Source organism: Trichoderma reesei (genome assembly GCF_000167675.1).
Source record: "Trichoderma reesei QM6a unplaced genomic scaffold TRIREscaffold_11, whole genome shotgun sequence".
Taxonomy (NCBI): domain Eukaryota; kingdom Fungi; phylum Ascomycota; class Sordariomycetes; order Hypocreales; family Hypocreaceae; genus Trichoderma; species Trichoderma reesei.
Genome location: NW_006711158.1, coordinates 826,041 through 849,016, shown reverse-complemented (window position 1 = coordinate 849,016; position 22,976 = coordinate 826,041). Strand labels below are relative to the sequence as shown.

Below are 22,976 nucleotides of genomic sequence, written 5' to 3'. Positions count from 1 at the left end.
TTCACGGGTGTCACCGCCGGCAACGCTGTCCTTTGTCCCAAAGAGCTGGGTCTGAAAGGTGCATATAACCCTTGCCATATTGATCAAAGTAAGATAGATACCTACCAGCATTTTCAATCTCAGTCTATACTGTCACCATCACTTCAGTATCGAATTCAGAAGTAGAAGCAAGTAGGTAATCATATATAACACAAAGCAGTCCCTTGAACAACAATTCTGTTGCTCATCATCACTGCTACTCTAGCTGCTCACTGTCAAACAGTCATCAAGAATTAATCGAGCTAATGAGCGGAATAAATAACTTGTGCATTGTTTTTATGTTCACTTCCACTCTAATCCGAATCATACACAGTAAGTAAGGAGAGAGGCAACTTCAAGCCAGTCCCATGAATATGGTCGCAATCCCAATGTGTCCCAAAAATGTAAATCCCAAGCAAGAAAATCAAGTTAAAAAAAAAACCCAACGCGCCGTTTCCGCTACCCGGTTCCTTGCCCTGTACATGTCGGCCCTGCTGTTGTAAAGGAGGGCCACGAGGAAAGATACAAATGAAAGCAAAAGTCGCAGATCTAAAGAGCCATTCCGTAGCCGGGTGTCTGCTCTTTAGAGGTCCCTAGTCAAGAGCTCTAATCTTGATACTACTGACCCTATGCTGGCGCTGATGCTTTGTACGCGGGCCATGGCGAAGGCGGCAGTGTATTCCTCTTCGGTAGCGTTGACGAGCTCGATCCTTGACAGCATCTTCTCGGGCTCAATACCGCCAAAGATGTCGACATGTGAGAGGCTTTCGGTGTCCAGGTCATTAGATATGGGGCAGGATGAGGCAGACTCGGTGTGGAAGAGGGCAAACTCGGGATCAGCCTCAAACTCCTCGTCGACGGGTGCAGACTCCGCCTTGGCGACAGGGGCCTTCTCGACCGGTCGCTCAATGGTGGGAACCTCAACCTTGTCGTCGTCAGACTGGAAGGCCTGCTCGACAAAGCTGCACGTCTTGCCCGACAGGATGGAGGACTCGATAGACGAGGGCACCTCCGTAGTCTCGACGACGAACACCTGAGGCTGGTAGAACGGGTCGACGGCATTGAACATGGAGAAGTCGAGGTTCTGTTCAGGGAGCATGGCCATGCCAATCTGCTGCTGAGAAGCCTGGGAGCCAAACGGGTTGACGTCCTTGACAGCTCGCTGCTCTGGTGACTGTTGCGGCTCCGCCTTGACCTGCGGCTGGGCAGCCACGGATGATTCTGAGCTCAGCTTGTCCAGGAAGCTGGAGAATGAAGGAGACGCGAGAAGCATGCGAGTCAGGCCAGACAGGCGCTCGTTCTCCTCGAGGAGGGCACGGTTCTGCGCACGCAGGTCATTGTTTTCTGTGACTTTGCTGGAGACTTCGGCTTCAAGCTGCGTAATGTATTCTGCGACCTTGTCAGTATGACTGCATCGTGTTGGCCATTTTCGAACAGTGGAAATATCTTACCTTTTCTTCTTGAGCGGAAAGCTCGGGCTGAGACCTTGTTGCGAAGCTGTCTGCGCTCCTTGCTGCTGAGCTTCTTGCCCTCCTCACTAGCCAGGAGGCGCTCGTCCTCGTCCATTTCTTCCTCATCCTTCTTGGCCTTGGCCAGGTGGGCCGAGGGCGTGGAGCTGTCGGAGGGCGGAGACGCAGGCTGGGCCCGCATCTTCTGAAGCAGCTGGCTGATCTTCTGCTCGACAATGGGGTCCGTCTTTGGCGGCACCTTTGCGCGAGGCTTCTGCTGGGCGGGCTGACCGGGCTGGCGCTGCACCTGCTGCTGCTGCATCATGTGCTGTTGCTGCCTCTGCTGGGCATGGGCCTTCGCCATGGCAGCCTGGGAGTGTGCGCCGGGCCACAGACGGCCGACGGTGCTCGTTTGGCTCGTGGAGGAGGGAGAGACGTTGGATGAGCCCTGCTCAATGTTGCTGGGGTTGATGGTCGCAAAGAGCTGGGTGTTGGGCGGCGACGCAAAGTCGAGCGCCTCCGAGGGTCCCATGGTGCTCTGCGAGGGCGACACGTTGAAGTCGAACATTTCGCTTTCGTTGGTAAGGAAGTCGAGGCTTCCGAAATCTTGGTATCCGAGGTTGCCCGACTCGTTGACGGCCATCGTATTGGCGATGGCGCCAGGCACGAAGCCCGTCTGCTGGCGGTACATGTCGTAGTTGTGGCTCGGCCCGCTCAGGCTCTGGGTCGTCATCACGCTGGGCGTCGTGACGGCGGCAGTGACTGGGCTGGCGAAGATGGGCTTGGACGAGGAGGACGGCGACATGGATGGCGACAGCGAGGGCGAGCCAAAGCTGGGCATGCCATCGTACGCGGACAGATCGAGCAGAGAATCGAGGTCAACGTTGTTGTCCGACATGATGGCGGATGAGCCGGCGGAAGCGCGGTCGTGGTCGGCTCGAGGCGATGGTGAGGGCTTTGCTGGGTTTAGCAGATGATGTGAAGAGTGGAAGCGCGCTTCATGCAAATGATGGAATGAGAGATGCTGGTTGATGACAAGACGGAGATGCAGGGAGGATGCGGGAGGGAGAGTCGAGAGAGAGAGAGAGTCCAGGTGTCGGACGATGGGGATGGAGCAGATTTGGGGGAGAGGCGATATTATGGATGGGCGGGCTGGGCTGGTGCCTCGAGGTTGGGGATCAATGTTCGGCCGGGGCGCCTCGCTAGCGCTCCCCTGCTACAGTACAGTTACAGCACAGCACTGGAGCACTTCTCCAGCAGGCACAGGCGAGGCACAGGCGCTGGCACAGGCCCGTCCGTCGCCTGGAAGACGCCCGACCCATTACCAGCATTGAGCACAGCTGGGGCGGGTTTAGGGGATGCGCGGAGGCCCCTTGGCGGCTGGCAGTGCAGGGATACGGCGGGGGTGCGGGCAGTGGACGCGTAAGCCTTTGTGTCCCTGGGCATTTAATGCAGTGAGCGGCCACCACGGCGCAACCACTAGGCGCAGGCCTTTGGCCGCTTTGGGCCCAAGTGCGCGATGGATCTTTTGCAGCCTCTGCTCCTCTGCTTGCTCTGCTCCTCTCTGACACCCGCAAACCCGCTCCTTGGCCGCGGGCGATGACGACGCCTGCCTGCCCTGCCGCGGTCCACTCGCTGCTGCTCCGGCCACTCCCCGTCTCTGCTGCTCTCGACGCCCGCGAGCTCATTCCTGATAAAGCCATGTCCGGCCCGGGTGCGCCAACCGAACGGCCAGCCAAAAGGCTCGGAGATGCGCAGGGCTGACGAAACGAACCGACGAAGCAGCCACGACGCCAGAGCGAGCGAGCGAGCGCGCGCATGGGAGGAAGCTGTCAATCACGACAGAAAGAAGACGGCGATTGTGATGCTATCACTACGACGACTACCAGCTCGATGGAAGCGCAAAGAACGACACACACGGCGCTGGATATGGCTGATCTGGCTGATCCATCCTCCGCGTTCAATACTGTACCACAACCGGCCCACGGCCATGAAGTCTGCACATGGTCACCCACGTGCAAATGCTCCATCTCCGGCTCCGTGGCTGCATCGCTTTCGCTTGCAACCCAGACCCCTAGCCATCCCCAAACAAAAGCCCAATAGGTCGTATTATTTGTAGGACTATCTACAGATAATATTATCGTAGTGTTAGTTAAAGTCTCCTTATAATCGCACGAGCAACGAGCTTGTTCCGCTCCTTCGGGCTGCTCAACTGCCCGACGGTGCGTAATCATTCCTCGAGGAGGCTAGCATAAATCCAAGGCTCTACTTTGACGGTACTTCATGTCCCTCTAGCTGCCACACAGCATCTCCAAGAGATTTCTTGTCGCGCCCAAGTCGCCCTCAATACTCGGCAGACCGTCTCCCCACCGGCCTGGTGGCTGTGCAGCCCTTTCCCACAATCCAAACCACCTGGTATTAGCATTCGCACCGGCACCGAAATCCTGATGGATGGACTCCTCGGTCTCCGACTTGCTGAGTCAACCAAGCCTCACGTGATATGGTCGCTCTCGTTCTCGCCAACTCGTCCGACGCTCGTTGGTTGAGATTTGATGGTGGTGGCAGTGTTTCACCGCGAGCTTCTCTTCATTGGCTGGCAATCGTCCCTGGCGAGGCGATTCGCTGCTCCCCTGATTGGCTCATGCCGGCCATTTTCCCCTTCTGCGAGAACTCGTTCTCCTGTCGAGCATTGCCTTGGCTGGTTTCCATGAGGCGAGCCGAGTCGTGGCTCCATTAAAAATTGCGAAACAAGATCTGCTCAACATGCTCGTCTGTCTCATCATGAGAGCTTAGGTTTCATGAGCTGAAGAGCCACTGGTGTCGGGTCTCGAGCTCTTCCAACCAAGGTCGCTGGTGTCACCCTGAGGCCGCACCTCGTCACAATGCCAAGGCCTGGTCCAAGTCGAAGCAATTTCTCCCACCGCTCAGTTTTCAGGTTTCGACTGTGGCTGAGGTCGCCGCCCACGTAACAGCATCCAGACCGAACCAAGCATTGGCATGTACGAAGTACCAGCACCGCTCCGCATCGATGGCCAGGTCTTGCATCCTGCCACCACCGTCTGAATCCTCCTCTTGGCTGTCCGTGATTGACATGCCGTCTTGCCGGCTGGGTAGCGGCTGAGTCGGCAGTGAGCTTGCTGCTTCTCAAGTTCCCACTGGGCGGAGTGCCTCGTCTGCAGTCTTGTATTAGTAGACGGCTTTCTCGACTTGAACTCGTCAATCAATGAGTGAATGCCTGGCCGCTGCTGCCCTGGTGAGCATGTTCCAATGTCAAAGCCCTGATTCAGCATTCCTCTGGCTACCTGTCCAGCTGAAACTGTCCAAGGCTCTCAAGGCTATGCGGCATAACGCGTGCGATGCTTCTATTTTTGACTCCCATGTATCATGCATTTTTACAGGGAAGGAAGTGCAAAGTACGATATTCACAGTGTCCAATGATGATGCAGTCTACCTCTAACGAGTAAATTTCTCGAAAGGCGATGTGGTTCCGCCGAGACCGTGGAGCAGCGTTGGTTTCATGGTAGAGCTGTTTGTTTGGCCATTGAAGCAGGCCGTCCATTGCCGTTCGCCGTTGCATCTCCATACCTGTCCACCCTCAAAGCGTCCCGTCTTCAACTAGTAATACCTCCTCAATGCCTTACTGTACTCGGTCAGTCTTGGAATCACTGCTGATCCAATCATTCCTCGGCTAGCTGTTCTGTGGCTGTGCCAATCCCAAGTGGTGTGCGGATCATTCAGCCAAACATTTGCCTCTGACATAACCATCCGCAGCTTGCTCAAGGACCGAGATGCCGGCGCCTTGAATCGTTGTCCTTTTTGGGAAATGACTGACTGGCGAGCATTTGCTGTAGTTTCGTGTTCTATGTACATACATACTGTGGAATCATCACTGCGATTCATTCATGTCACTGGGTCCCCCTGATTTGCATCCAGCTCCATCAGATCGTCTTCCATATCATGCGTCAATAGCCCCCCAAATTGAATCAGGTGGTTTTCTGCAGCTGAACAATAATAATATGAGGCTGCGGTGTCTCATTAACAATGGAAGGTAGGTATCATCAATAGTAGGCCCTCCTTCCATCCCCCAACTTGCCGCTTGGTCGCCTCTTGCCCCGCCGTTTCTGCGAACGCTCGTCGGAAAGGGCAATATCATTGTTCCAGCACTTCACGTGATTATGTAATAAAACGCATCAAGGTGCCCAAAATCATGAGAGTATCTCGCGTCCAAACTGCCACTGGATCACGCATCTTGCCAGCTTCCAGCTTCCAGCGCCTCATCAGTCGAAGCCCAACCAGCTTCAGGCCAGAGCCTCTGAACGCGGCTGCTCCAGTTTGCCTCAGCCCGCTTCTCGCTCGCTGGCATCGGGCAACCTCGACAGAGACCAAAGACCAGCCGTTCAGGCTCTTCTCGTCCAGCCGCGCCGGACCCAAGCCTCTGTTCTTGATTTGTTTCCTTGCGTTGCATTTTCCTGAGCCAAAGAAAAAGGGCGCCTCACGTTTCTGCAGCGGCCCTGTTGATTGAGAACTGCAGGCAGGATCTCGTCGGCTCGTGAATGCAACCTTGACCGCGTGTCGAGCCGATGAACTGTGCCTCTCTGTCATGCTAACCCTGCTCCCAATATCCTGGATGAACGTCGTGTCATGATATGCTCGTCTGATAGCCGCTGAACATGGGAAGAACACGACGAGCCCTGGTCCCAGGGGCCGCATCTGGACCCAAGGAGCGGCACAAGAGATCGCAGAGATCCCAGTATCGTGATCCCTACTCGCCGCCTCGTGATAATCTTGTCGCCAAGCCGCCGATACCAAAGTCAAAGCACCACTCTTACTTCGAGCTAGTTGAGAACAAGGAGAAGAAGAAGAAGCTCGAGTATCAGGTACGCCGACGTTGGATGCCACGGGATCATAACCATCTCTTCGCTGTTGATCCTTGCTGAAAGGCGCTCACTCACCATGTCAGGTCACAACGGAGAGCACCCCGCCACCGGGATTCGAATTTGTCCCCATCGGCAACCCCGAGCTGACGGCGGCCTGCAAAGAACTATCCCGCGAGAAAGATGCCATGATCTTCATTGTTTCGGTGTGTCGAAGCCTTTGGGCCATATCTTGATGGGATTCGTTTGTTCTAACCAAGGACTTTTAGAATGCCAAATGTTCTGATGGAAATGTTCTTGCCCACCAGATGCATCGAATAGGCCATCATATCAGGCAAGTCATTGTTGAAGAGGCCAAGGCAAGCCTTGGCGATATGCCTCACCGTCTGGGCCCGGTAACAGATGCAGGCCCTGAGCCCATCCCCAAGTCCCAAGCGGTTTATCACGCTCAAGTTGATGCCGCCATTAGAGACCTGTTTCCGCGGGTTCCCAATACTGACCGTCAGATGATTATCGAGCACTCTTTCACTCGGGTTTGTCTCCTCTCCTTTCTTTCCCCGTTTCCCCCCCCCCCCCCACACAATATATAAAGACCTATGGCGAACAATAATGTCTTTCTTAGGGATCAAACGATCGGTCCGAAAAAAATCTTGTTGGCTTTTCTCAGGACTTGACCCTTTCTCGCAGGGTTCAGCTGGCCGTTCTTGCCCACATCAGGCATGTCCATACGCGGTATGACGCGCTGCTGAAGGAGACAACTTGGCAGAACGCTCGCAAAACTGTAGAGTCGCTGTGTCTCGACATCCTCGTCAAGTGGCGGGGAGATGAGGAAACCGGCCGCGACCAGCTGGATGAGATTCTGCGTGAGGTGGTAGTCATCTCTGATTCTGAGGACGATGACAATGAGGACGATGAAGACGAAGACGAGGAGTCGACCGATTTCACGTCGGAGGAAGATGCTGCTGACGATGCCGGGCTCACACCCATGCCCGAGTATCAGTCAGCACAGCCGTTGCGTCGTCCCATGGATCAGCCAGATCGCTCCCCTCCCAGGTCGCCCACGCGAGATTTCGCTCCGGTGTTTTCTTGTCCTCCCAGCGTGGTGGAATCGAGGCACACGGACCGTTGCCACAGAGAGGATAGGAGAGCCCAGCGGGGTTTCAGAAGATACCGCGCGTGGGAAGAGGCGATCAGACGTAATCGAGGGGAAACGCCATTGGTTGAGCGACCCTCCCCGGATGTCGCTATTGGTGGTGACGCATATCAACCATCCAAGCCCAATGGGCCTTCTTATGACGCTCATGCCCGGCTGTATGACAACGCAGGTCCAATGGTTCATCCCGGTGGAGCCCCTGGAGCTTCCACAAGCTTGAATGGCAATGGGATTCAGCAGCCATTCTACGAGGTGTCGTCTTCCCTGGTTTCATCACCCTACCGTGGTCAACCCCTCGATGCTCGGACTTCACATGAAAAGGTAATGTCTGTCGTTCCATTCCCCAGCAGCACCTCTTCTCGCGAGCCGGCCTCTTTGGCCTCTGGTCAATTCCAGGACGTGTTGGTGCGCTCCATCGAGCCGGCATCTCCAAGCGTGCAACCCACATACATACGCACCTTACCTCCCCGGAGTCAGTTTGCTGTCAGTACTTATGCACCGCCGGCGACACCATCAGTCGGCTTTCAACATGCTGCCAAGCTTGTTCCATATCCAGGAGAAGGAATGCAATCCATGGACTTTCCCTTTTCTACACGTGCAACTGCCAGCTCTATCCGGCCGCAAGCTGCCATGGACATCGATGCTGTTCCCAGTAGAGAATCCGTCCATTCGCATGATTTTCGGGGTCACATATACCCGCCTTCCACTGACTATGGAGCACAGCCAGCATCATCACCGTATCATCCGGTAACTGGCAACTCTACCAGGCTTCCGGAGTCACGCAGGATTGTTCTCAACGCAACCCGTCCCGGAGAGCGGTCAAACCCCATCCTCATGGAGGACAGGGGCGGATACTATGAAAGGATCAATCATCTACCGGAGCGCAGCTCGCGCATTCAACTGCGAGCCAGCCACCCGTCCCAGTCACAAGCACAGGCTGAGGCCCAGGGTATCAACAGATCTCCCACGACGATGCTCTCCTGGGGAGAACGCATGAGGCAGAGAGGCGAACGGCGCGGCGTTGCAGAAATTGAGATCGATGCTCGACTCGACCCCCGCACCCGTCCGCCCAACGCACCACATGCACCCATGACTTACCCCTATCCTTCTCGCAACTACTACGAGGCACCGAGGTTCGGATCGCTGGAGAGAGAGTCGGACTATAGAGTTCCACCGGCCCGGCAAGTGCCCGGCGAACAGTATGCTGCACCACCACCAGAGGGCTATTGGGTCATGTAAGTCATACAGCGCTGTGTATCGCTTTGCTCCGATACTAATTCACATCAGACGACAACATGGCGACCGGCAAGCCCCGCGACCTCAGCTCGAGCCCGTCTATCGGCCTGTCAGCTCGCGCGCTGTTGGGGTAGACGAACGATACGAGGCCAGGCGAGAAACCCGAAACGTCGGTCACCCAACGTCGAACGTAATTGTTATCGACTAGATCATGTTGGTTTTACCTGGTCTTGGACGGCATGTCAGCTTGCCCTCTGTTCTTTGTTTCTTCATTGTATGAACTTTCGAGCACCGAGCATTGCACAGCATCTAATGACGAAGAGCCTGCTCAGAGAGAGAAAGTCATGCTCTCTTGTTTTCTTTTCGTTCCTTTCCCGCATTCGGGATAGGAGATGAAGGGGCATGGTAAGGAGGGATTCTGTTTGATGGAAATTATGTTATTATACCCCAACGCTGTCCTACGGCCGGATTTGGCCACGGAGAAGCACCGCGTTAGATACCCAAAGGGAGGGAGACTTATTCCGTGTATTCTGTCATTGTTGGTCTGAAGCACCGGGTGGCCCGGGACAAACTTGTATGTATGGACATGCACGATTACATGACATGATGCATTCTCCGCTACAGAAGGGCTTTTGTGGCAAGACGAGAATGGATGACTATACCACGTTTGGTGAGGTAGTTGAGTATGTCTTGTTGTCACAATATAAGCAAGCACTCGAACAAACAAAAATGTATTTTCTAAAGAATATACGCAAAGTGACCATGCAACCCACATATGCTCACATGAAAAGTGAACTCGTAGCTCTCCCGCCTCCTTTTGATGACTCGTGGGTATTCACCTGATGCATACGATGGCTACTACTATTTCAACCCCAACTCATGCCATGTTATCTTTTCCCTTCTCCAACCAAGGACATGACTCTCTTCTATTCTTTCTTTCTTTCTTTCTTTCCTCCCACAAAAGCAACTAGTTTCGGCCCCCCCTCTTCCCCTTGCCCACTCCCGCACCCATCGGCGGGCCATGTCTCTTCTCCGAGCCGAGTCCCCTCCGACCAGCCGCGATGCCGCCCTTTCCGCTCCTCGCGCCGCCTCCTCCCCCAAAGGAGTTTCCCCCGCGGCCTCCTCCCCGTCCGCCACGCATCGGGCCGCCTCGCCCGTTTCCGGCACGGCCTCGGCCACCGCGATCGCGGCCGGGGCTGATGCCGTTCTTGACGGCCACGGCAGTGTCGTCGTCCATCTCGTCGCCGTCGTCGCCGTCCTTGGAGCGCCTGTTGGAGAACTTGAGCTTGCCGCCGCGGCCGCGCTTGCCGGCGTCGCGGCCCTTGATGGCGGCGACGTACGCGCCGACGCCCGAGTCCTCGCCTCCGGCGGGCTGGTCGACGTCCATGCCGTCCTCGTCGTCGTCGCTGTCCTTGCCGAGGATGAGCTTGCCGTCGAGGTCCGTCTTTGCTTTTGTCTTTTGCGGCTTGCGCAGCTTGACGGGCTTGGTGGTTGATATCCTGGCGAGGGCCTTCTTGTCGAGGAGGTCGAGGGGTTCGTCGTCGTCTTCGACAATGTACGTCTTGCCGCCCTTTTGAGCCTTCTTCCTGGGCTTCTGGGCGTTGTCTTCGTCGTCTGAGGCCGCGGAGTCGTCTGAGTCGCTGCTGTACAGGGCGCGGTCGTACTCGTTTTCGTACTGCCGCTTGCCGTCGTGCTCATCGTCATCGTCGCTGGCGTCGTCGTCGTCGTGGGCGCTCTTGGAGGCGTCCTTCTTTCTCTTGGCGCGCTCCTTGGTCTTGCGGATGTTGGCGAGGAGTTTCCTGTCGGACTCGGGGCAGCTCTTGTTGATGGCGTCGAAGCCGAAGCGGCGGACCATGCGCTCGAGGATGTGCTTGACCTTGGCCTTGAAGTGACCCTTGTGCTCGTTGCTCCAGATGATGAGGTTGGGCACGAGCGTGTCCAGGCGCGGCATCATCAGCTCGACCGGCAGGCTGATGACGCAGACTTTGACGAAGCCCAGGCAGCTCTTGACGATCTCGCGGTTGTTCGAGGTCAGGAAGAGATCCATGGTCTGCACCAGGTCGGACAGGGTCTGGTCGCTCAGCGATGACCGGAATTCGTAGAGGAGGCGGCTGATGGCGGTGACGGAGGCGGAGATCATGTGGGGGGTGCTTCCCGCCAGACCGGCGCTCACCATGGTGAAGAACTCCTCGATGCTGGCCGTGGCGGGCGGCGCGTCGCTGGGCATGTGAGGCACCTTGCTGTTGTCGATGACGGCGCCGTTAGCCGCGGCCATCTTGTGTCCCATCTGAACCAGCAGGTCGTATGCGCTTTCACGCGCTCGCTCGTTGTTCTCCTTGCAGCAGATGACAATCTCACTCAGCACAGAGGGGATGAAGTGAAGACAGTCGTCGGGGATAAAGGGCAACAGCGCAGCGATGGCGGCAATTCGCTCACGTCTGGCTGGGGCGGACACCTTCTCCGAGCTGGAGAGGATGAGAGTCTGCAACTCGGCATTGCGCTCTTTCAGAGCAGCCTTGCCGAGCTCGGAAGTTGCCAGTCGGGGTATCAGCTTGTAAGCCTTCTTCTGCAGCTGGGGCTCTTCTTCTCTGTTGATGATGACTGTGGCAATCTCAAACAGAGCAGCAAAGCTCTCGCGTGGGAGGTACGCCGAGATTGTGATGACGAGATCCATGAGAGTCTGTGCGGTGGATGGCATGTGATCCTGGGACTTTTGCCCCTGAGCCTTCTTCTCTGGAGCTGGCGCGTTTTGGAGCTCTCCAGCAAGCATCTGGCTGACACGCTCAAACGTTGCCATGAGCTCCTGGCTAGGGGTGATGCTGAGGAAAGCATTCACGGTCTGGAGAATGGGGCCTCGGCTCTGAGGCAGGGTCTGGGTGTAGACGTTGAACAGGACAGCGAGCATGTTGCCGGCAAACTGGCCAAGATAAGCCAGGTTCTTGCGAGCGGCATCCTTGGTCACCCGGCTTTGCAAAAGAAGATCATCTTCCTCCTCCTCAATGTTCGCAATAGCTTGATTGGATTCGATCAAGGTCCTCAGAGCTCGGCAGATATCCAGCCTCAAGTCGACTTGCTTGTAAAGAAGGTTAGCCAGAATCTCGGCGAAAGCCTGGTCGAAAGACTCCATCAGATCGAGGGGCAAGTCGCAGTAACCCGGCAGAGTAGACCAGATTTGCTGCACCAGCGTCTCGTAGATCTTGATCTCCATCGTCTTCTCGGCTTCGCCATGGTCCAAGACCTTCTGGAACATGACTTCGCTGAGAGGCACCATCTCGCTCTTGAAGTGGGCCAGGTTTGTGTTGCTAGTGTAGTCTCGGAGAATCGGGAACAGCCATGCTCGTCCGGCCTGGCCCTTGACCGGCTTGATGATGTTTAGGGGGAGAATGGAGAGGACTGCCTCGGGGCCCATGGCTCGAACGGCCTGGCCCAGAACCTCATCCGCCTCCTTCTTGTTGCGGAAAGACGGGTTTTCTCGAATCTCCCCGATAGTGCGGGTGACGTTGAGCATGATCGGGTTTGCCCTCCATCGCAGGGCGGTGAAGATGGCCTCCAGCACGTTGAAGGTCTGCAGCCAAGCGGCTTGGTACTGAACGCTGAGCAGAGACTCGGCGGCTTTTGCGATCTTATCCAGGACCTTCTCATCGTATATTGAAGGCTCAACAATCACACGCGGCGGGATGCAGTTCGCCATGAATGACACCAGACACTCGGAAGCTGAGATTCGAATGTTCTCAGAGTCAGACTGGAGGAACTGCGCCACCATGGTGAAGAGCTCCGGGAGGTTTTGGAAAGTTTCGTCGGGTTCGACCTGCGCCGACACATCGTATCCTCGAGAGAGAATCGCAAGCCACGGAGGGACAAGTGAAGTATCGTTCGCAGCCGGTCGCAGCTCGGAAATGATTTCCATCAAGCGAGGGAGCTTTGCTGAAGTGAGTTCGTCCGTCATTCCTTCAAAGATCAACTCGAAAATCTCAAAGGCCGCCATGGTCATGTACTCATTGCCCGTCTTGGCAATGTTGAGGAGGAGCTCGCAGAGAGATTCGATCTTGGTGCTCGGCCAGCCACCGCTCGCGGAGGCAACTGTCTTGATCAGCTGAAGGGCGTGGATCAATGCCGGGTCGTGTGTCGTGCTGGGCGCCTTCTTGCCCTTTCGTGCCTGCACAGCCTGGGCGGCCAGGTCCTCCAGGTTCTTCAGCGCGGTGTGGGCGCACATGTCCGCGGCCGGGTGGTCCAGAGACGGGGTGGGAGGTGGATTTTTCAGCACCTTCTTGAGCGCATCTTGGGCTCGTCTTCGCACCTTGGGCCTCTGATCCAGGGCCAAGTTCAGCAGACCAGCAACGGCACGTCGCGGTCCGATCTGGGTGACAGACAACTCCCAAGAAGCGGCATCCTGAGCCAAAAGAAGGGACTCCAGACATCCAATTGAGGTTCTCAGCAGGATTGGTTCCGCATCTTGCGCCAACAGAACTGGCGCAAGCAGCGTAAGGATCTGGGTGAACTTGGATCGGAGCAAGGCTTGCGGAGCGAACGGGGTGACCACGTCGAGAAGATAGACCACGGGAGTGGCCAATTCGATGTTGACGCTGCCATTGTTCTCTGCCTGCTGGAGAAGAGCGAGGAGAGCGGCAAAATATCCAGTGGGGGTCGGAGGCGTGTTCTGCTCTTTCAGTGTTGATTCGACCGCCTGCAAGACAACGACAGTCTAACGCAAGAATATCAGCATTTCAGACGTCCAGAGAGAGGCCGTGTAAGTCGAGGAGAGACTCGTGGATGCTTTGTTACCTTCTGCTGACTCTGAAGGCCCGGGGACTTGATCTTGTCCAGCTTCTCAGCCAGAGTCGGAGTCGGAGTCGCCATCTTTGCTGTCGGTATCGTCCAAACCTCTAGGCGTGAGCAGAAACCGTCCGCATCGCCGGCTGCAAAAATTCGAGGCAAATGCAGGAACCCAAGCGCAAAAGGCACAAAAAATTCCTTATCGCCAGTCCCCGCCAGCCGATAACGATAAGCCGATAAGCTACAGAATGCCGTCTGTGGCTTGCGGGCCAAGTGGAGCTGTGGCTGGGGGGGCACCGTTATGCCAATATCCAGCACTTGGACGGACCTCGCCATTACTGTATCCGAGCTGTCGACGTATGTACCTGCGCGCCCCTCCAAGCCTCGCTCCAAGCTGAAGTCATTGGTTCGCCAGCAGCTCCCCAAAAGTGTTCCAACTTCCCGCTCCGGACCACCGACTTCGCAGCCTCGGGCGAGGAACCATGACGTTCCTCATTCTCGTGATTGGGGACCTGCACATCCCGGACAGGGCGCTGGACATTCCCGCCAAGGTACGCTGGAGAACCGCATGAGGAGCTATGGCCTTTTACCCTAGAGGGGCCTAGAGAAAGACGATGTTGTCACCGGGGCTGGTTTTGGCTGACTGCTCTGCTTGGATGGGTTGTAGTTCAAGAAGCTGCTCGCGCCGGGTAAGATTGGCCAGACGCTGTGTCTCGGCAACCTCACCGACAAGCACACCTACGAGTACCTCCGCTCCCTGTCACCGGACCTCAAGATCGTCAAGGGCCGCACCGATGTCGAAGCCACGTCTCTTCCCCTGACGCAGGTCGTCACCCACGGCGGCATCCGCATCGGCTTCCTCGAGGGCTTCACTCTTGTTTCCAACGAGCCCGACCTGTTGCTTGCCGAGGCGAACCGGCTGGACGTCGACGTCCTGTGCTGGGGCGGCACCCACCGTTTCGATGCGTTCGAGTACATGGACAAGTTCTTTGTCAACCCGGGAAGCGCCACGGGAGCGTTTCTGCCGGGGGCGAGCTTGAATGCGGAGGCTCCGACGCCGAGCTTCTGTTTGATGGATGTGAGATACGCCGTGGCATGTTAAAATCGCGCTGGCAGTGGAACTTACTTTGTCACAGGTCCAAGGCATCTCATTGACGCTCTATGTTTACCAATTGAGGACGGATGAGAAAGGCAACGAAAATGTGGCAGTAGAGAAGGTTACTTATACAAAGCCCGTGGAGCCAACGACGGGCTCATCATGACATACATGAATGGAGTAGACAGAGGACCGCGCAGCCTTGACAGAAGTCATTGCGTTTAGCAACGGCAGAGTCGGAACGAAGCCACCACGCTCGCCGACCTAATCACACGAAAGACTGTAGCGCTTGTCGGTGTACAGGCACACAGTTTCCAAGAGATGGGGACAAGTCGAGAGGAAAGCTCTCAACTTAGCGCGGTGTAAGAAATCTCCCTCTCAGCTGGACAGGGACTTGTTACAAGATAGTCAAGGCAAAAGAGGGCCATAACGATAAATTCAATATCATTCAAAAATCGCCATCGCTTGGTATCTCGAGCATGAAACAAGGTTCGAGTTCGCCTAGAAATGCATCCCAAAACGACAGTCGTAATAATCCAGAAACGCCCAAGCATATCCATTGCCAGAAACACCATGTTGTTGCTCGCCCCTCTGCACCTTTGTCGCTTCTGGACGATTATCATATCATCATGCTCCTTCGTCTGGAGCCTATCCTCTCTCTGGCTAATAGCCCGTCTTCATAATCATCGTCGGGAGCCAGGGAAGATTGCCTGGACGTAGTTGTCCGTCTTCGACCTCGCTTCTTCGGCTCTTTGACTTCTTCCTTCTCGGGTGGAGGCGGTGGTGACTCGCTCGTAAACTCATAAACGTCGCCCTCTGCCAGGCCACTGCTGTCGAGGCTGATGCTAGCATCCTTGCTGCTTTCGGAGGAGTCCACGTCCATTAGGCTGCCGCTCGCTACCCCCATCGCCTTCGGTGCTATGCTCGACGAGCGTTTGCGCCGCTCGGTCACGACGCTGCCGAGGAAGATGCCTGTATTCAGATCCTTCGCCGCCAAAGGGCTGGCCAGATGATTTTTTTCTTCCGTCACTCCCGCAATGTCCGAGATTGTCGTCTCTCGTCTGCTCTTGGTCGACTCAGGCATGGCGGGATCGTAGTTGCTGACGCGCCGAGCATATTTTCCTTCTCCTGTCACCGCATCAAACAACTCTTTAGTAGGCCGTCGCATTTTTGCTCGCAGGTTGGGCTCGGTATAGCTGATAGTCGTCCGATTCCGCCTGCTAGGCCGCGAAGTTTCTCCATTGGACGAGATATCAGCGGGAGGAGGCGTGTCCCCAACACGAGAGCCCTCCGGCCCATCAGTGGTAACCGGAGAACTCGGCAATAACAGTGCTGGTTCTCTGATAGGCGCCGCCAAGTCACACACCTCAACAATCGTCTCCTGAGGCTCAATAGTGAGAACAGGAACAGCTTCGGTCACAGCAGGCAAGGGGTTCTTCGGCTTTAGTCTCGGTCGACCAACTGGCGCCTTCGGTTTCGCTGCGTTGAGCTTTGCTGTTGCTATCTCATCATCCACTGAGGGCTTCGTCTTTAAAAGTTTCTTCGGAGAGTTGATGATGTCGTCGTTCGTACACTTTGCTGCCAACGGCTTCCGAACATTTTCTGAGAGCTCCAGCTGCGACTTCTTCCTCATCTTGGCAAAGTCCCTCGCGGTCCTCAAATTGCCCTTGTCAGGAAGCAGCGACTTTCCAGCCGCTCCCTTTTCAAGGCTGTTCTCATCCGTTGTCTTCTGGGGCTGTATGTTTTCGCTGTCGTCTCGAGCTTCAAATTTCCGTTTTGACCCGGCCTTAATGGGCTGCTCCGGCGCAGTCTCGACAGTGCTCCTGGGCTTATGCGCTCGTTCGCGCCTCTCTCCTGTCGCCAGCTCTTCACGGCCTTCCTGTTCATCAGCTTCTACAATCACAGATGGGGCACGGCCATCGATATATGGTCTCGACGACGTCAGAGCGATTGGTGGCTCCAGCCTCCTGGTCTTTGCACCACTCTTCAAGGTGTCATCGCTTGATGCGACTGGCCTTGATCTGCTTGGAGAGTCAACCTTTACCGGCTCTTCCTCAATGTATTTAGACATTGGTGGAGGGCCCAGTTCGGGCGATTCGGCCTCTATATCGGCTTCTGATCGGAGTGCCATGATTTGTTCAGGACTGTGTGTCTGTCAGCAAATAAATAGCTGTAACAGATAGTAAGCAGCCGTACTTCATTGACCTCCGAGAATTGCCCCTAGCTTCGGGAATGTGGCCTAGTTCCTCAATCTCTCTCGCAATGTCGCGTAACCGCCTTTGGGATGGACTGGGCCGACTCGCGCTGAAGCTCATTGTTTGTTTCGCCCTCCGCCTAATCATGGGAGAGTGCCTCTTCGCGGGCGGCTCCAGGCCCAGTCCAGCAATGAGGGTGCCCCATTCCGTGAGCTGCGCTTCCAGCTTGGCCTTGATGGCCATCGCGTGATCGGCTATCCTCCGCGCCTCATTGTCCTCGACTTGCTTCTCCAGTTCCAGGATGCGACTGCGGAGCTCGAGATTCTCGGAGAGCATGCAGGCGCATTCGTTTTCCAATTCTCGGATGCGAAGAGCTCGGATGTTGTTTGTCTTTGCGAGTTCTCTATTCTGGCGAAGCATCTTTTTGCGGACTGAACGGCACACAAAGGGCGCATGTTTGTTAGCAAACACGCGGCAGAGTCAGATTTTTGATGCCCGAGGCCACATACGCGTTTCGAGGCTCTCTGTCGGCACCGGCACTTCATTGAGCCTGGCCATGGCTGCTCACAAGACGCGCGAGTCCGCGGCGCAAATCCTGGCGAGGGAGAGTCTGTCCTTCAGGTCGTCTGAGGTGCTTTTCTAGGTGTCGAAAATGGTTGACAAGTCGGTCTGCAGGAGGTCCTTTCAGGCGGGATAATTTTGATTGTGTCATTATTTACTCCGCGACCGGTTTGGGCCTAGCGCGGTTCTTACTGTCAGGATGCAGGACCATTTTTGTACACAACTGGAATCTGGTTGCCAGGGCGAAAAGCACGTGAGCTGTAGCTCTCGGAGGACCCCCGCGATTAGCCCAGGAAAGAACGCGATGCTTTTCTATTGGTGAAGCTCATGATAGTACTATCCTATTTGTGAGATGGCAAAACACTTGCTTCTCCTGCCAATTCATTTTGATCCATAGGTACTGAACACGGATTTCTTACTTGAAGAACTACATCTACAGTGTCGCCTGGGCTATACGTACACCCAATAACGCAACATGTCGTATCCCACCAGATCCTTCTCATCGCATATCCGAGCACCAAGCAGCGCTTCAGCTCCACAGTCACCGGCCTTGGTGGCCCGAATCGAGGAGAAAAAGGCAGAGCTTGAGAACCTCAAGGAGCTGCGAGACTTGAGCGCGAACGTGGCAACTCAGATGGAGGCCCTGGAGCAGAAGCTCTCGACTCTGTCGGATGGAACAGAGGGTAAGAGAGACTGGTTATCAACTACTGTATGCGCCTGCATGAGTCTGGAGCTGACGATACGGGCAGTGATTGCTGCTGTGGTTGGCAACTGGCATAATGTGCTACGTGCCATCAACATGGCTTCATGTAAGTCTAGGTATCGTTCCTCTCCTACCAACGTGTAGCCACCTAACCAAAGCATAGCGAAACTGGCAAAGACAGCCGCTGGCGGTGCCACGGAAGACGCTTCAACAAGCATCGAACCGCTGCCACAAACGCTGGTTCGCATTCCTACGGAGCACGCACCGACATTGCAAGCGCAGGCCGAAGCGGTAGAAGCAGCAACCGAGGAGTCGATGTCAGATATCTAGGCTAAGGGTGGCAAGCATGACGCTCGTCATTTGAAGGCATCGAACTTACTGCTGGTCCGAAGTACCTTACCTATGAAGCACCGCGTAATGCCGGTTGCTTATGCGCGAATGCTTAGGTTGGGAGCCTCGTCACGAGGTCATTGGCATCAGTGGGCTGTTATGGGGATGTACCAAGCAAGGGTCGTCGTCACAGCAGCCACGGCGCGTATTCTATCAATGCACGCATGCCGCCGCCACTGCTGCTGCAAGCTTGACAGGCAGCTCTTGACTTTTGTTGACATGGCCTGCCGGCATGCAAGCATCTCAACCTGGAGGATGTCCCTCCTCCCATACCAGCATATGGAGCTGACGATCGGAAAACCTGGAGAAGAGGCCACCTCCGTCATTCGCTGACGGGGTACGACGCACGATGGACGGATACCGACTGGCTGGCAACTTCCCATCCTTAACGCCGGTGAATGCCGCGGTTCCAGCGATGAACCTGCCTCTGACCCTGGCCCTGATGCCGCTCGCCACTGCAAAAAGAAACCATGCTCGAAGGCAGGGTGTGATAGGGAGTGATAAGAACGGCGACTCTGGGAAGGCGAAATGACGATGGGCCGGCAAGGTCGAAGCAAGAAGCGCGGGCCAAGGCGCAGCAGGGAGGGAGGTGCAAAGCGATCGGATTCATTTCGTTTCGGCTCCACCATTTGACCATGGCAACTCGTCACCCACAATCAACATTGGCTCCGAAATAGCATCCTACGGCACAGAGCAGCTGCAGCTGAATTACCCCAGAGATCATTTGCCTTACGCTACTACTGCTATCCCCAAATCAGCATCATCACAGCAGACTTGGTTCATTACACCTCTATTAGCCCGAGCTAGAAGGCTTCGCGAACAACTGGAGCCGGCCCCCGTTTGCGCCTGGCGACCAACGGATTCCGGGCTGTCCGCGAAATTAGCTACGCTTCTGGATACGGAGTCGTGGCGATTCATTTCCATCGGACCTGGTAGAACCCCCCCTGCTTGCGGAGTTTTCAGTCTAATTTCGCCCTCAATACGCTCGAGGCAACCACTGAGACAATGGGCCGACGCAATATGGCGACTTCGGTGGTGGCAGAGGGCGATGGCTTCGACGCCGTGCACAACGGAGGCACCTTTGACGTCCGCTTTGGCGCAGACATCTTTCAGCGAGCCGCGGCACCGGCAGCCGGCTCTCGTGACACTTTCGAAAAACTGCCGCCTCATTTCAAGCCAAGGCAAATCACCACGCGCAAGCGGCATCTAGCGGGTGATAGCGTTGCCCAGGGTCCCTGCCCGGGCCAACGTCACGGCCAGGGTCATTACCGGCCATCAGATGTTGCTTTGGCCAGCGGGCGGAAGAAACATGCCATGACGACCACTCCTTCGGCTCCCCATCGAGCAGCCAGACAAGCTTCATCCAAATTGCGACGTCGACCGGCCGTTGATTCTGAGACGTTTCAGCCTCTCGATTGCGTTCGAGAAGCATCTGATCCGTTCATCAACAAGCACCATTATGAGAACACGGGGCCACCCTCCACTCGTGCATCTCAAGGTGTGTTGGCAGTCGCTCGCAATCGCCTACTCTCTTCTTTTCCTCCTTTGCAACCAGTCATTGACATACTTTGCCACTCTGCTAGAGCGCTTTGCCGAAGTCTACGATCTCCTCAAGGACACGGTTGCCGAGGGCTCTCTCTGGGAGCAAGTCAAGAGACACTCGGCGGGCCAGTTTGAATGGCTGATGACCCATCTGCCGTCCAATAACTCTTCCATTCACGACAGCTCCTCGGAAGAATACGCTGCTGAACACGGAGGGGACGACAAAGTCTACGTCTGCAACCTGGTCTTGCAGAAGAAAAGGGGACCGCATAGCGACAGCGAGTGCCCGCTCAATTCATACTATTTACTGGCCACGCCGCTGCAGTACAGCGCCAATTGGACCGTGGAGATGCACGAACCTCGGATTGCCGGCGATGACGACTCCGTCACCTGGGTCGACAACAGCTGTCCGGGAACGCCGCCCATGAAGGTGCCCGAGATTGTTCTAGCCGTCGAAAGTGCAGTGTCACCAACATTCACCGCAGTGAGCGACAGAAGCTTTGGAGAAAGCTCGTCACGGGCCACATCATTTTCTCTACCGCGCATAGAAGACTCGCTGGAGGAGCTGGATCGGCTCGAAGACCAGCTTGAGGCACTCAACGAGTTTACGAGTCCTCGGCAGCTGGCCCTGGCGACGAGAACTCCACAACCCAAGGCCGTTGCATCCCAGCCAAGTCCAGAGGAGGCAATGAGGGCAATGAAGAGATCAATGGCAGCATGTACGCCAGCCACGGTCCGCATCAAGCCTGCCGAAAAGGTCAGCGCACCACCGCGTCGATCTATATCTCTAACGGTACGGGAGAAGAACCCAGAGGAGCCCATCAAGGGATCCTCGAGCCACCGGTCGGGCCTCGGTGTCTTTATGTCTAAGGCCGGAAACACCCTGGCGACGGTGGCCAAGTCTTCCCTCCGGTCTTCGAAAGCGCCCACGATCCCCAGTTACGAGCTACCAGGTAAGGCTGTAGCTCGACGATTGAAGGAAGCTGGTCGCGACACCCGCGAGGCGCATCATACAGCAGCTCAAAAGGCGCTAGATGCCCCTCCAAAGCCGAGAAGCAACAACTGTCCCTCCAAGCCTACCTTTGAGCTGCCCGGAGATACCATTTCCCGCCGCAAAAGGGAGGAAATGGAGGCCAAGCTGCGGGCCGAGGAAGAGGAGCAGCGCAAGAGGCGCGAGTTCAAGGCGCGCCCCGCGAAGCTAGCTTCTACGCCAAGCACCCTTCCGCGAGATACGGTGGCAAGCCGGGCTCGTCAAGCCAAGATACAGGAGGAGGCGGCCGAGAGACAGGCTGCCTCGTCCCAGAAGAAGGTGAAGCGGCTTTCGCTGGGCCTCGTGCGCGACGAGCCCACGACGCCCACCGTAAGCAAGGCGGAGAAGTCGCGTTTCCGAGGCTCCATGATGGCGGCTGCCGAATCTATCAACCGATCGATACTGTCGTCGATGGTCAGCGCTGCTAGGAGTAAGAACCCTCTGTCGGTTGACAGCATGGTGACACGGCTGCGGCCCCGGCCCAAGGAAATCCAGGATTCTCCCAGCCTCAAGGAGAAGAAGAGCCACGACAAGCTTGACAGGCCGATGACAGCCAAGGCTGCCCGAGACGAGGCTGCTGAGCGCTCTAGAATAGCGAGTCGAGAGTGGGCGGAGAAGAAGCGTCGCAAGGAGGCGGCGTCCATGAAGCAGGCAGCGGGTCATTGAGCCTGGCGGACATGACGCTGCTAGGACTACCTAGGCACTGCTGTTGATTGTTTCTATTTCACTATTGTTTGCATCATACCCTTGTTTTTGCGTTTGTTTTCTCGTCTGTTTCGTTTTCCATGTTTATTGTCTCTTTCCAGGGCGGCATTGCTTTCTTTCCTTGCTCTTCTCCTTTCTGGCTGAGAGGCGTCAGGCGAACAGCGAGTTCATCGACGAAGCAGGTGAATAGACGGGCGACGAGTGCATCGGCTTCTGCTTTGAGTTCGCTGTATAATTGGGAGCGGGCTGGAGTTTTGGGCTATTGAGGTGGCGTGTCGCACGTTTTTCCGACACTTGGGGATACAAGGCCCTTTTGCGTTTCTGGGGAGCAATCCCACGGCTGCAGCCGCGAGGCAATCGAGAGGCGCACTGCTACGAGGCTCGGTGTTACTGCAGAGTACCGAGGTGGGAGACTGGGCTGACAATTTCGCAGCCAGTAATTGGGCGGCTGTTTTTGGGGACGGTGTGGATGAAGTGGGTGAGGCTAAAGGGATCTGCTCCCGAGCCTGGATGGCTGCATGCATAATGATGCACTACATTGAGCTGCAGAGCTGGGAGAATAGAATTAGGTTGATACTGCTATCACCTACTGACTCAGGCAAGGCACACCTTATTGCCTACCTACCTACGACTAGGTAGCTACATAGATAGACAATCGAGGCCAGACTGTTTGCAACAGATGAGTTGGAACAATCCAAAGACTTGAGCTATCATATGCCGTGCTTGATCGGGCCAAAAGAGGAATGCGCTGCAGTTTGTTGGCTCAGCGGATTTCTGGTGATCAATTTTATTGATAACACGAGGCTAAAATATGTCTAGTAGACGATATCGTTGCATCCTCGCTTGCGTGCAAGTTTTTTTTTTTATTTCCCGCACTGTTGCTCTGCTCTATCTCATTTTGTTGAAACAATCCATCTCATGAATGATTGCTCTGCGTACGACTTACACACAATCGAAGGTAAGATACTTACGTTCCTAGTACCTTATATTATGAGAGAGGCAGCATGACCTCTTAGTAAGAAACCGCCCATCTGACTCTGCCAGAGCAGGAGCAACCCGCCTTAGCTTGGTGTCCCTGCCTGCCGCCTCTGCAGCTGTCACAGCCAGAAGAAGGAAGGTTCAATGGGCTGCTGAGGGATGAGGCAAGAGCCAGAATAGGGAAAGACCTCGACAACGATTTCACAAAAACAGCAGCTCATCCTTTTTCGTTTCTTGCGTCTCAGCTCAGCTCACCACCATCTTCTCTTCCTTC

The 22,976-nt window shown here is 55.7% G+C and overlaps 7 protein-coding genes across 7 annotated transcripts; 4 read left to right on the top strand and 3 right to left on the bottom strand.

Moving 5' to 3' along the window:
- Positions 1 to 511: 511 nt before the first annotated feature.
- Positions 512 to 2,532, bottom strand: TRIREDRAFT_22532 (basic-leucine zipper transcription factor). Its single transcript, XM_006965863.1, has 2 exons — positions 1,470 to 2,532; positions 512 to 1,407 (listed from the first exon to the last, which is right to left on the bottom strand). The coding sequence occupies exons 1-2, from the start codon at positions 2,362 to 2,364 to the stop codon at positions 602 to 604; spliced, it is 1,701 nt and encodes a 566-aa protein (XP_006965925.1). The 5' UTR covers positions 2,365 to 2,532; the 3' UTR covers positions 512 to 601.
- Positions 2,533 to 6,136: 3,604 nt separating this feature from the next.
- TRIREDRAFT_122314 (uncharacterized protein) lies at positions 6,137 to 9,268 on the top strand (the record flags this gene model as incomplete). Its single annotated transcript, XM_006966102.1, has 5 exons — positions 6,137 to 6,343; positions 6,427 to 6,546; positions 6,610 to 6,873; positions 6,963 to 8,728; positions 8,781 to 9,268. 5 exons carry the CDS (start codon positions 6,137 to 6,139, stop codon positions 8,935 to 8,937), a joined length of 2,514 nt encoding a protein of 837 aa, XP_006966164.1. The 3' UTR covers positions 8,938 to 9,268.
- A 428-nt stretch (positions 9,269 to 9,696) lies between these two features.
- On the bottom strand, positions 9,697 to 13,586 carry TRIREDRAFT_4294 (uncharacterized protein; the record flags this gene model as incomplete). Its single annotated transcript, XM_006965847.1, has 3 exons — positions 9,697 to 9,818; positions 9,897 to 13,431; positions 13,512 to 13,586. 3 exons carry the CDS (start codon positions 13,584 to 13,586, stop codon positions 9,697 to 9,699), a joined length of 3,732 nt encoding a protein of 1,243 aa, XP_006965909.1.
- A 398-nt stretch (positions 13,587 to 13,984) lies between these two features.
- Positions 13,985 to 15,056, top strand: TRIREDRAFT_22531 (vacuolar sorting protein; the record flags this gene model as incomplete). Its single annotated transcript, XM_006965862.1, has 3 exons — positions 13,985 to 14,053; positions 14,170 to 14,580; positions 14,639 to 15,056. 3 exons carry the CDS (start codon positions 13,985 to 13,987, stop codon positions 14,762 to 14,764), a joined length of 606 nt encoding a protein of 201 aa, XP_006965924.1. The 3' UTR covers positions 14,765 to 15,056.
- A 161-nt stretch (positions 15,057 to 15,217) lies between these two features.
- Positions 15,218 to 17,351, bottom strand: TRIREDRAFT_108290 (uncharacterized protein; the record flags this gene model as incomplete). Its single annotated transcript, XM_006965972.1, has 4 exons — positions 15,218 to 16,421; positions 16,536 to 16,742; positions 16,795 to 17,224; positions 17,303 to 17,351. The coding sequence occupies 4 exons, from the start codon at positions 17,349 to 17,351 to the stop codon at positions 15,218 to 15,220; spliced, it is 1,890 nt and encodes a 629-aa protein (XP_006966034.1).
- A 478-nt stretch (positions 17,352 to 17,829) lies between these two features.
- TRIREDRAFT_33840 (uncharacterized protein) lies at positions 17,830 to 18,345 on the top strand (the record flags this gene model as incomplete). The annotated part of the gene is made up of 3 exons (XM_006965874.1): positions 17,830 to 18,037; positions 18,104 to 18,163; positions 18,221 to 18,345. Coding segments are annotated over 3 exons (393 nt in total), but the record flags the coding sequence as incomplete, so codon positions are not given.
- Positions 18,346 to 19,467: 1,122 nt separating this feature from the next.
- Positions 19,468 to 21,685, top strand: TRIREDRAFT_108288 (uncharacterized protein; the record flags this gene model as incomplete). Its single annotated transcript, XM_006966101.1, has 2 exons — positions 19,468 to 19,945; positions 20,031 to 21,685. 2 exons carry the CDS (start codon positions 19,468 to 19,470, stop codon positions 21,683 to 21,685), a joined length of 2,133 nt encoding a protein of 710 aa, XP_006966163.1.
- Positions 21,686 to 22,976: the final 1,291 nt, after the last annotated feature.

Coding starts and splice junctions, on each gene's coding strand:
- TRIREDRAFT_22532 (XM_006965863.1), bottom strand. CDS start 2,364: ATGTCGGACAACAACGTTGACCTCGATTCTCTGCTCGATCTGTCCGCG. Junction 1,408..1,469: donor TTTCCGCTCAAGAAGAAAAG/GTAAGATATTTC, acceptor ACAAGGTCGCAG/AATACATTACGCAGCTTGAA.